This window comes from Lampetra planeri, chromosome 2, assembly GCF_965212315.1.
Source record: "Lampetra planeri chromosome 2, kcLamPlan1.2.h2, whole genome shotgun sequence".
Taxonomy (NCBI): Eukaryota; Metazoa; Chordata; class Hyperoartia; order Petromyzontiformes; family Petromyzontidae; genus Lampetra; species Lampetra planeri.
Window position 1 is genome coordinate 3,747,481 of NC_136108.1, and position 12,011 is coordinate 3,759,491.

A 12,011-nucleotide genomic window follows, 5' to 3' on the forward strand; every position below is an offset into this window, starting at 1 on the left:
ACATGTAAGTGAAATGTGTGAGTTTACGTATGGAAACTTGTGAAAGAATCTGCACATTCTAATTGATACAAAGAGATCTGATTTAACCCATTGATCCAAACATCTTGTGTCATTGTCCGCTTGTGCTTGCAGGTTTTCGTGCTCCATTTCAAATAGAATTCCCGTAACCTCATCTTACTGTATTCTGGTAATGAAGTTGTATGTTTAAATGGCGAGTCTCTAGCAAAGATACTTGCCTGGAATTAACACATTTTCCATGTACAGTATTATTTTACAACACATTTCCTTATAGTTGTCAACGTTATAGCCTTTTCAGCCGCATAGGCGGGTAAATAAAAAAATGCAGTGGCAATTATTTGCAATTAGTAAGTACGCATTGTATTTCAGACTCCTCTACTCTGCCGTAATAAAATTAAGTGTTGACAATCCAGTGCTCGGCTTGCATACAGGTCGCTAAAACCCGGGCACTAAGCTAAATGTTTGGAAACCATAATCCCCTTTCCTACGATTAAGACGAGGTAATGCAAGCATCAGGAATGAGAAGCAAAATGCTGTCATGCTTGCTTTGTTTTTTAGTTCTTTATCCACGCTGAGTATTGCTGGCCTTCAGATGAAAACACGAGTACAGTAGAGTTTTTTAATATTTATACGTGGTATTTTCTGAAAGCAGCGGAGCAGTGGTTGCCAATTGCCTTGTGGCTAATATCAGTGGCAAGTGATATGTGAACTGCCCCTGGGCTCACCCTCCCCCCTCCTCTTCACCAACCCACACTGACCAGCAATGTAAAGTATGGTCAACCAAAGCCCCTATGACCGGCACGTGAATTGGCAAAGGGCTGACAATCATTACTCCATTTACTCAATCATACTCCGTATACATCAAATGTTGAGTGTGTGAAATGGTTGGTGGTGCCTTACAATAAGTAATCGCTGCCTATGTGTGGGGGGTGTGGGGGGGGATCTGCACGATGATGGATGTCATGATTCTGTCCTTGCCGCTGTTAGGGTGACCGTGGGCTGCCAGGAGAGAGGGGCAGAAAGGGAGACAGAGGCGATCAGGGCGACACGGGGCCGAGTGGAGACCCGGTAGGTCATGGCAACTCTATCTACCAAGATAAACGAACACTCCAGAACGTGGGGCAAAATGTCCCTTTAAAATTATACCCATTTTCCCCATTACAATTCTGGAGTAATTGGTGCAAAAATTGCAAGAATGGACCATTAAAAAGATCTAGACTGACAAAATGTTGTCATTATGTTGCTGTGACTTCGCATTAGAAGCCAGTGTGTGTGTGTTATTGTGCTCACAAGAATGAGCGGAGCGCTGGGCGGCTAAAACACAGCAAGTTGGCACAGTAGGGGGCACAGGTGGTGCATCGGCCACTCATCAACCCACGGCACCTGGTTTTGTCCCGTGACCTGCAAGCGGACGTTCGACACTTCACGTGGTCTTAACGTGCACCTGGCCTGGCACAGGCGCCGTGGTGACGTCACCGCCACTTAAGTGGAGAATGGCGGTTGTTGTTGTTGTTGTGCAGGGCCGTCTGCCTCATTGCCAACTCAGACAGCCTTGTGACTCGAGTGAGTTCATGCCATTAGCCAGGGCACCGCACTCAAATGTCAACGACGCATTGTTCACTGACAAAAAACACAAGTACACAGGTGAACCCTTTGCTCTTGACATTTTCCATACATGTCCACTTTATAATGTACATGTTAATATTGCCATGTTTGCCGCTCTGCTTGTTGCATACTCAGGTTCCTTTGATTTAAAAATATAGATTTATTTTATGGTTTTAAACACCGTCGTGTAATTTGGTTTAATGTTGTGTACAAATGAGCATCTGGTGAAACCTTGTTTCTCGTCACTTTATTTGACACGCGCATCAGGTCAAACCCTCGCCGAGGTTAAATTAAGCAAACGTGAGTGCGTGTATCCAAACGCGAGTATGTAGCCAGCACTGTGGAGCTTGTGATCTAAACGCTGCCAGATGCCGGCACCAATGACCGCCCATCGTCGCTTTGAACACCAAGCCAGCACGGCAAATGCATCTCTGCAACGGTGGGGAGGGGGATTAGAATAGCGTGGATTTCGCACACAATCGCACGCTGCGACCGAGACAAAAACACCGGTGAGAAACGATTGCATCTGCTCTGCACGGTACAATGACAATGCAGAGGAGGATGAAGTCTCTAAGTCGTCGCTGTCTCTTGTTTGATATCGTGGCAGGGTCGAGCTGGGTCAAAGGGCGAGGCGGGACTCACGGTCAGTGGATGCCTTCCCACACTCGCACGCACGTCCTCGGCAAAAGTTCTACTTTATGCGGCACCGTAACATCGTGCTGTCTCATGACCCTGGATTAATACTGTGGCTGTTTTTTGTTGTTATAGAGGGAAGATGTTATTAAACTGATCAAGGAGGTCTGTGGTATGTAAAAGCACCCATGATTACTTTGTTTTGATGCTACATAAAAGCAAAATACTGGAAATTGTATATATCATCATCATCATCTGTGGTCTATACAGTATACTGCTGGATGAAGGCTTCCCCATGCTAATGGCATCCTTCAAGGTTCTGTGATGCCATGATTAATCTCTCTCCTGAACATGAGCTGATCTTACCAATCCAAATCTGCGATGGAAGTCCTCTTGGGCACGTTCTGTCTTTGAGCTGGCATGCTGTTTTCATCCCGTATGTTAGCCATCATGCCTCCTAGCGTTGTACCATGGCCAAGCCGACTTAACTTCACAGTCAACATTTCTCTTATTTGCATTTCTTCTCGGATCCAAGTGTTTATCTTTTAGTTGATCAGTTTCATTCCTAACATGCATCTCTCCACGCTTCTTTGCTTTTCAACAATTTTTCAATGACTGTCAGTGTCAATATTTCGGATTAATATGTCATTGCACATAAAATGCATGGATTGAAAACGTTCGTCTGTAAGCACATTGGCATGTTGCCAATCGGTATCAAATTACATTTTCCAAAAGTGCTCCAACCTGCTTTAGTTCACCACTATGTAACCATTTTGATCCCAATCATCACCGTTTAATGGTTGCTCACAAATGATATAAAAATACATTTTAAAGCGTGAATATTTTTTTTCCCGAGTGCCTTGTCGAGGGCCAAGGCGCGCCGGTCATCCCTCTTCCGCTGTGCACCAGGGTGCGGCAGGAAGTGCAAAGAGAGGCCCATGGAGCTGGTCTTCGTGATCGACAGCTCCGAAAGCGTGGGCCCCGACAACTTCGAGATCATCAAAGAGTTCGTCAACGCGCTCGTCGATAAACTCACAGTCGGCCGCAACGCCACGCGCGTGGGCATGGTGCTCTACAGCCTGGAGGTGCGGCTCGAGTTCAGCCTCACCCGCCACGTCACCCACCACGACCTGCGGCAGGCCGTCCACCGCATGCCGTACCTGGGCGAGGGCACACACACGGGCACCGCCATCCGCAAGGCGGTGCAGGAGGGCTTCCAGGGCTCGCGGCCCGGCGTCCAGAAGTTCGCCATCGTCATCACGGACGGGCAGACGGACAAGCGCGAGGCCGTCAAGCTGGACATGGCCGTGCGGGAGGCGCACGCCGCCAACATCGAGATGTTCGCCATCGGCATCGTCAACATGACGGACCCCACGCAGGCAGACTTCATCCGCGAGCTCAACCTCATCGCCACGGACCCCGACGACGAGCACGTCTACCTCATCGATGACTTCAACACGTTGTCCGGTGAGCGTCTGATCCGGTGGTGTGGGCCTCTCGGCGCTTCTGCCCCCTCCCCCCCTTGTAAGACCGCAGCGTTATCTGGCTCTGTTGGTTGCAGCTCGCCGAATCGTTTTTCTGTACATCGGGTATGAATTTGGCCAGGTGGTGCTAAGGTTTTGAGCGCTTGACTCAAGGTCAGACGGTTGCAAGTTCGTAGGACGAAGGTTGAGTCGGCACATTATCCCTCCGGTGGTGATAAAATGAGTGAAGTCAACGTGGTTGTTCGATAGATATGCTACTCCTCCCTGGCATAACAATGTGAAATACCGCATTCTCTTCTGGCTCGATTACCAATGATGCGGGACACCACTCCAAACACCTTTAAGCACGAGGGCACTGGCTTTTGACTTAGCTATTTACACGAAAGTGCATTAAATAAAGAAAATGCATATCCCGCAAGGAAAGAATACGCAACCTTGCAGTTCGCAGGGCTTTAAAGTCAATATTTTCCATTGGCAAAGCGTGCAACACAGCGGCGTGTGATCATATTTGCGTGCGTTTGACAAAGGGCAGCAAACTAGTCTGACTTTTATGCTAAAGGCACAAAATGAGTCCTGGTCTGTTTTGTTGCACACCTTCTCAATGACCTGCGAGCGAGAAGCTTGAGCATCACTCTTTTGCAGCGAATACTTTTCCCCTTTAATTGTACTTTTAAATCGCTCTGAATTTATTAAATTCGCTGGTGCATTAATTTTCAGCAATTACATTTCTGCATGTGTCTGCTTGCTTCTTGCCTTACCCTCATTATATACTGCCATTAATCATTCACGTAAATTTTTAATATTTTTACATGTACACTGAGCTTTTATGTGTTTTTTATGCCATTAAATTTACAGAATTATATTATTTATAATGAAGTTTTTTTGGGTTAGATTGCATAAGTATAAATGTGTTGAGAATAGGTTTTTCCCCTTTATTCTGGCAACAAAACAGGTGTTAAGATGTTAAAACACCAAACTGAAACCTTTTACAAGGAATCATGTCTGCATTAACCACAATACTTGTGGTCAGAATGAAAACAAAAAACATACTCTGACAGTATATGCATTGTCTTTGAAACTGATTGGTCCACACCAGAGACAGCTTTCTTTGGAGCCTCGTCTCAAATGGTGTTAGACCAGAGGATGCCAAAGGGCGCCTTTTTGTATTCTGACCACAAGTATTGTGGTGAATGCAGACATGATTCCTTGTTAAAGGTTTCAGTTTGGTGTTTTAACACCTTAACAGCTGTTTTGTTGCCAGAAAAAAGGAGAAAACCTAATCTCATATTTTGGTACTGGCAAAGGAGGTCCCATGATATAAATGTGTGGTTAACCCGCCACCATCCGACACAGTCAACCAGTAAGGGTTTGTCACGTAAACAAAACGTGCAAATGTTTCACTACTCCAGGCCCACCGGTGTATTGGAGGGTAAATCCACAACATTTACAATTTGGGTACTGTGACGTTTCGCGAGCAATTACATGCAGCATCATCGGGCGATTTTGCCACTGACATTATATGTATAAGATATCAGTTGAAGTGCCCGTGTGCATGTGAGTAGCTGGCCCTTGAGTCGGTGTGGAACATGTGGAGGCTGCTGTAAGCTACTTCGGAGTGTTTTTTTCCAACTTAACAATGGTAAAAATTCGTATTTTGCAAGCGCATCTCAAGGTGCCATAGAAAATCACGAGGAAAAAGGAGGTATAGAAAGTATGCTACCAATATATACTGAATGCAAGCCATAATGTGATTATTGTGATACAGTTGTGTGCGTAATGTAATTTATTAATCTCTATTATTGAATTCTCATTGTTTAATCAACAGCGCAAAGTAGAGCAAACAAAGCAGATTTATTTTCCGCAAAGCTCGCTGGAATGTGGCGTGAGTTGAGGGGCACGTATGTTGATTCTTGGCAGTGCTGGAGTCCAAGTTGGTGAGCCAGTTCTGTGAAGATGAGGGATTGGTCTTTGCCAGCACGGCCCTCAACACCATCCTCAACGGTGGCATTCCAGCAAACGTGCCGGTACGGGGATAAGGAATACATTTCAAACTATCCGAAGATATCATATATCATCGTTATGAATGTCAGTAGATGACACTCGGGAAAATGGGCTGTTGAAGTATTGAGATAAAAAACTTGGTTTCGTGCCATTCCCTCATATGCAGTCGTGGATGACACACATACTTGGATATTCATTAAGGCGAATCGCGAAATGTTTGAATAAGGACACTCCTGAAAATGCATCTTCAGACCTCGTTGTGCATTTCTCTGGTGAATAGAGACAATATTATTATTGTCACGCAAAAAAAATGTGATCAGAAAATAGTGAGCGGACTTTGCTATGGTAATAAAAAACATGAATTGATGATCCAATATGACCAATCCTATATTACATGGTCGTGTTGCTATTAGTGGTCTGATCTGTATTAAAACCTGGCCAATTGTTCAAAGGCTTAACCAAACTCGGAGTTCCAAAAACCAGCGTGAAAAGGACTCTTTGTAAATATCCAAATCCTTTTTTTCGCCCCGACAACTATCCGCCCGCTTTCCACGGATCATTTCGGCAATGGACTACTCCTGAAGACAAACCCGCGTCGCAAGGCGTCACGCAATCCCATGCACGTGCGTTCATCTCACCCCCCTTCCACCACCTCCCCTCGGTCTCTCCCTCCGAAGCAACCGCCGCGTCGCGGGCAGCCGGCCGTTCGCGTCCAGCCGCCGCAGCAGCCGCAGCGGCCGCCGCAGCAGCCGCAGCCGGAGCCGGAGGAGGCGGAGGAGGAGGAGGAGCAGGAGAAGGTGCGGGAGAAGGACGAGGGCGACTACGACTACGGGGAGGAGGACTACAAGGAGGGCGCGGTGCACGGGCGCCCGGGCGGCGGGCGGCAGCCCTCGCCGGGCCCCCGCATTCCCGAAGGCGCCGGCGTCCCCTCGAGGGAGAATAACATCATCGTCGTCGTGCCGGGCCCATCCTCCTCGTCATCGTCCTCATCGCCCGGCTCCTCCACCGTCTTGTCGAGCAAGGAGAACGAGCTCCTGCTGGGTCAGTAGCCGCGTCACGTTTCTGGAACACGCGCCACACACCCTTATCCCTTCTCGTCGTGAGCTGGGTTTAGTCGCCTGAGCGAACGCCAACGCCATTCGGAGGAAGGGGAGAGGGCGATGGGGGCAGGAGGCGTGCGTGACACGTCGGATTTGTGAATGAAAAATGAATGCAGGTGGTGAACGTTGCACGTAAGAATGTCCATCATTTGCTCAGGGCCACCCCCCAAGAAGGGGCACCACCTCACGCGCAGTAGGTCATGCCAGCGCAGCGAAAACCAAAATGCTCCTCTTTAGAAAATAGTTCATTTCATAACCTTTGTCAATTTCTAACCAGACGAAGGCATCCCCGCGCAGTGTAGGGGTGGTCACGTGGGTTATCTCACTCGACCACACCACGCTGATCGGTGCAAGTTGAAAGTGACAAGGGCAGAACAACAGTGCCTTGTTCCGCGCTGCGCTCGGCTGCCCCAAGTGCCCACAACAGCTGTTTTGTGCATGGTGGCCACTCATTCAAGCACTATCCAGGCTCAAGCCCGCTGAATCTCTGTGCTCTGACAGGATCAGACACATTCCAGGTGATTTTGGCAAGAGTCACTGAATACATAGACTGTGTATACATATAAAATGAAACACACATACACAATACGTTTTAAGTCGAGATTGAAAACGAATTTCTCGAGAACTGCTTTTTGCTTTTAATTTGTTGTCCTTCCCTTCCGCACCTCCGATTAGCACGATTGGTGACGTACGGCGCGAAATAAGTTCAACATACTGTGCAAACATACAAGTACAAGCATACACATTGCACAACCGAGCCGTAACCTGCCTGTCGCGTCTGTGATGTGCACGCGGCGGTCTCGCCGACAGACGGCCGCTGCGGAGAGCCTCTGGACCAAGGCTCGTGCCGCAACTACATCATCAAATGGTACTACGACCGGCAAGCCAATGCCTGCGCGCAGTTCTGGTACGGAGGATGCGACGGGAACAGGAACCGCTTCGACTCGGAGAACCTCTGCAAGAAGACCTGCGTCTTCCTGAGAACAGGTGTGAGAGCGTGAGGGCCCATTGCGGCGTCATCATCGTCATCATCATCGTCGTTATGGTCATCGTCGTCATCTTTATCATTATCGTTGTCATCGTCGTCTTTATCGTCGTCGTTATCGTCGTCGTCATCATTGTCGTCTTTATCGTCGTCATTGTCGTCATCGTCGTCATCGTTATCATCGTTTTCGTCTTCATTGTCGTCGTCGTCTTCATTGTCATCATCATCATCGTCATTGTCGTTATCAACATCTTCTTCATCGTCGTCGTCGTCGTCGTTATCATCGTCGTCGTCTTCATCGTCGTCATCATCGTCGTTGTCACCACGTCCACTGTTTGCACCGGGGCAACGAGCACCGCCGAGATGGGCAATGTCCGTCGCTGGTTTTTGGTGCTTGGATACGAGTGGTCGTGACCGATTTAAATGACGTGTTTCTTCCCGAGGCCAATCTTTGTGGACATTGGCTTTTTTTAAAAGAGTTAATTAAAAAACAACGATTGCAAAGAATGATCATGGCCAAAAGTGTTAGGTTAACTTTTAAAATAAAAGTGTTTATTCATTCACCTTCACCCAAGAAGACTGCACAATGCATAGACTAGACTCATTGAACATACAACCCATTGATTATTTAACAAATGTGGGTAATTCTTACTCCAGATTAAAATGCATACAGCTTCTCTGAGCCTGTAGCATTCTTAAGAATCTCAATATTTAATGAAAGTGCCAGAGGCACAGCGAATAATCAATATGGAAAGGACAGAAGCACATAAAATAAATCTCAATAGCAAATTAGAGAAAACCAAACCTACACGATTTTCAGACACACAGCAACCATTTTTCACGTGCAGAAATCAGGCGGTTGATTTGGGCACACTTTGTGAACCCAGAGTCTATTAAGGATGCCGCACCTGATTCCTCTGCACCTTTATAATGGGATAAAACACCTTATCTCCTGTGCTAATAACGAATGTTCTTCCGTGCTAACAATAGGCGGTTCACTCGCACGCTTACAGAGTTGCTAATTCTGCTCTCTCTCCCGCTGCCCTGTGCCCTGACCCCATAACACAGAGGCCATCGAGGGCTGAATCAACTTTCTGAAGAAGAAGAAGAAAGCTGGAGCTGATGAAACTGTTTCAACTTGGCCGAGAGGAATGCTGCTGTGAGATGACATCTCGGCCACTGTAACTCACCGTGTCGATGGTGCTAAAGGTTATTTAAAATATGATGCTGTGCACAGGCAATTAGATATCCCGCTGTACTAAAGAGAGATCGCATTGCCAGTTGTACATCTCCGGCTGTCATTGGTTTGGTTAGTCATTAACACTGGAGGCTTTAGAATTGTACTCAGGGGTGTTCTATTATTGAAATGGGTTCTCACGTATAATCAGGATATATTTCTCGTGCTGTTCGTATCATTTGCCGAACTCTACACAGGCCGCTTGTCGTCACTGGCTGGTTGTAAGATAATGTTGCAAGGCATCCGACTGCGATCGATATATACCTGCCGCGCTTAACAAAACGTCGCCTTTATTGGCGACGTTGCTATTATGTAAATAATAAAGTGCCACGTCTGATTTCTTGGAGCCTTGTCATTGCTCCTTCACGCGGCATGCACGGTTAATTATAATCCGGACAGAGCGTACAGATACTGGACACCCGACCCGCTGTTGCCTTGCAGGCGTGGGATACGCACTCTGCGGGTGAGAATCAATTGGTGAAACCATCGATGTGTTGTAGATAATCAGATAAGTGGGACCACTGTTCGCAAGAAATGCTCCGGAAAAATGGCTTGTTACTGTGCTGCTTTTCATCAGTAGCGTTCGCAGGTGATGACAGTATTGTGCATTGCTTTCAGATGTCCTTAAATCCTCTTCATATTGGCACAGCGATATGTTTGCTCTATGGCTACACATACAAGAATGCTGCATGCCACTATTTTAATCAAATGTGTTTTTGGTGTTATATACACGAGTATTAAACTTTCTAAGATTGAGAGATGAGTTCCTTGCCAGTGAGAGGTTGTGCTGAAGGGTGAGGTGATTGAGCGGTTGTATCGCGGTTAGCGCTACGCTGCGCTATGAACCCGACGACCCGAATTCGATTCCCGCTCACGGCCACCAACACCAGTGACCATTATCTGAACCGGTCCTGGGCCTCCCCTAGGTCGACTCAGCCTCAAATGAGTGCCTAAAACATCGCCGCTGGGAAGACAAAGGCGGCTGGGCGTGGTGTTGGCCACCCACCCTCGAGTGTGCCGTGCCAAGCTTCATAGGTGCTCGCTAACAGCACTTGCCCCAACAGTCTGTTAAGGCTATACGGGGGATCTTTGCCTTAAATGATTAAAATGCTACTCCCCTTACCGTTTGGTGCTTTACTTGAGAGCAAGCAGTATTTCAGCTGCTTGTGATCAGTCACATGTAACAGTTCTTGGTCTCATGCCTTGTTATAAATGAACCAATTATAATACAACACTGATGTTGGAATTACTTTTGTTTTATTACAGCATCATAACTTGTAAAAATAAAAGGTAACATTTTTTATTATTGTGATGCTTGAATATTCTTCTAAGGCTCTATTTTCTTTCTCTTTTTTAATGATCACTTTTTGGTTTGCATTAACTGTGATAGACCACACTATCGTTACATCACAGGATTCACTTGATGAAAATAAGCAATAACAATGAGCTGTACTCAAGATGTGAATGTGCTAGTTGACCTCTCGTCACATCTTAACCCCAGATTTCATGTCAGTATGTGCCTTACTGTCTGCTGATGTACGACCTACAAAGATGTTTTTTTACCTCCAAATGAAAATAAGCTTATCCATAAAAAAAACTAGGACATATCAAACGAATAAGAATATCTCACAGTACCGGAAGAGGGGAAGAACTGGATGCAAATGCATTATCCTCGGTGGTATATTTTCATGCAAGTGACAAAAATCGGGACTTTTACGTTAGCTGGGCGAAGACTAACAGATTTCCTGGGACAATTCCAGCAAAACGAGGTTATCTAGGGAAATTCTAGATTTGAAGCTTTCGTGACTGCAAGGATTCATATTCTTAGGTTTTTTCGGTAAAGTCACGTAGGTAAAACATTAAAATTAATGAAAGTAAAATCTAATAAAAATCACGACTTGTGTTGCCTCCGAAACGTCGTGATTTTATTTAACTTTCATTAATTTTAATGTTTTACCTACGTGACTTTACCGAAAAAACTAAGAATATCTAGGGAAAACCACGACAGGTGGTGAGCCTATTCATCAGCCGGCACTGCTGACAATCCTTAGTTCAAAATTGCACAGAGCTGCACTTCATGCGGCCAACATTTCTCGAGTTTTACGAGTCGATGTCACCGGTGACTGCATCTTTGAGATCTAAAGTGTACACTGTACAGGGGATGAGTGACGTGTGGTGAACCCTTGTGTAGAGGGCACGAGAGAGCTCTATGTAGCGTCAGGAAGAGAAGCCTATTGCAACGGGTTCTAGAAAGTAGTTTGAGGCATCAACTTCCAAAGGAATTTCTCTGAATCTGAGTTTCAGAAATATTCATGACCAATGCATTTGCGCTCTTGGGATATCATTTTGATTAGATCGAAATATATAATCACTGATGGATTATTCATTGGTCAGAATTCAGAGGGTCCAAGTTGTGAGTTTTTGCATCTTGAAAAAACGTGTTTGGCCAATTCTGACATCAGGCAGTCGCATAAAAACTGAGTTAAAGGTATTGGCTATTAATCGATGTTTGCTTAAATATAAATAGGCATTATAATTTTTTTTTTAATTATAATATTAACAGGGCTTACAGACAATTTAACCCAATATAATATTACATCCTGTAACAAGTATTATAGTGCAATGCAATTGTATGTCAATGGGTGTATTTTTATGAAATTGTTTTTTTACATACAGGTGTGCTACTACGGGCAGCGCGATTTTCCTTAACATAAAAAACGACATCATGATATGAACCATGATGTAGTAATTCTTGTGCCCGCAAATTCACATCATTTTCCGGTACGTTTTGCTGTAAGAAAGATACCGCACTATAATCAGAATCAATGGTACATAGACACATACAGATTCCAATGTAACAGCCTTAACAGACTGTTGGGGCAAGTGCTGTTAGCGAGCACCTATGAAGGCCGGCACAGCACACGAGGGGGGTGGGTGGCCAACACCAC

The 12,011-nt window shown here is 45.8% G+C and overlaps 1 protein-coding gene across 1 annotated transcript in view; it reads left to right on the forward strand.

The window, feature by feature from the left end:
* Positions 1-10,364, forward strand: part of LOC144724991 (uncharacterized) — a 55,248-nt gene extending 44,884 nt beyond the window's left edge. Inside the window, exons 29-36 of the mRNA XM_078604383.1 lie at positions 1,006-1,086; positions 2,231-2,266; positions 2,392-2,428; positions 3,166-3,723; positions 5,658-5,764; positions 6,419-6,782; positions 7,652-7,828; positions 8,895-10,364. Coding sequence (XP_078460509.1) covers positions 1,006-1,086; positions 2,231-2,266; positions 2,392-2,428; positions 3,166-3,723; positions 5,658-5,764; positions 6,419-6,782; positions 7,652-7,828; positions 8,895-8,911 — 1,377 coding nt within the window. The 3' untranslated portion in view covers positions 8,912-10,364. The remainder of the gene's footprint in view (positions 1-1,005; positions 1,087-2,230; positions 2,267-2,391; positions 2,429-3,165; positions 3,724-5,657; positions 5,765-6,418; positions 6,783-7,651; positions 7,829-8,894) is intronic.
* Positions 10,365-12,011: the final 1,647 nt, after the last annotated feature.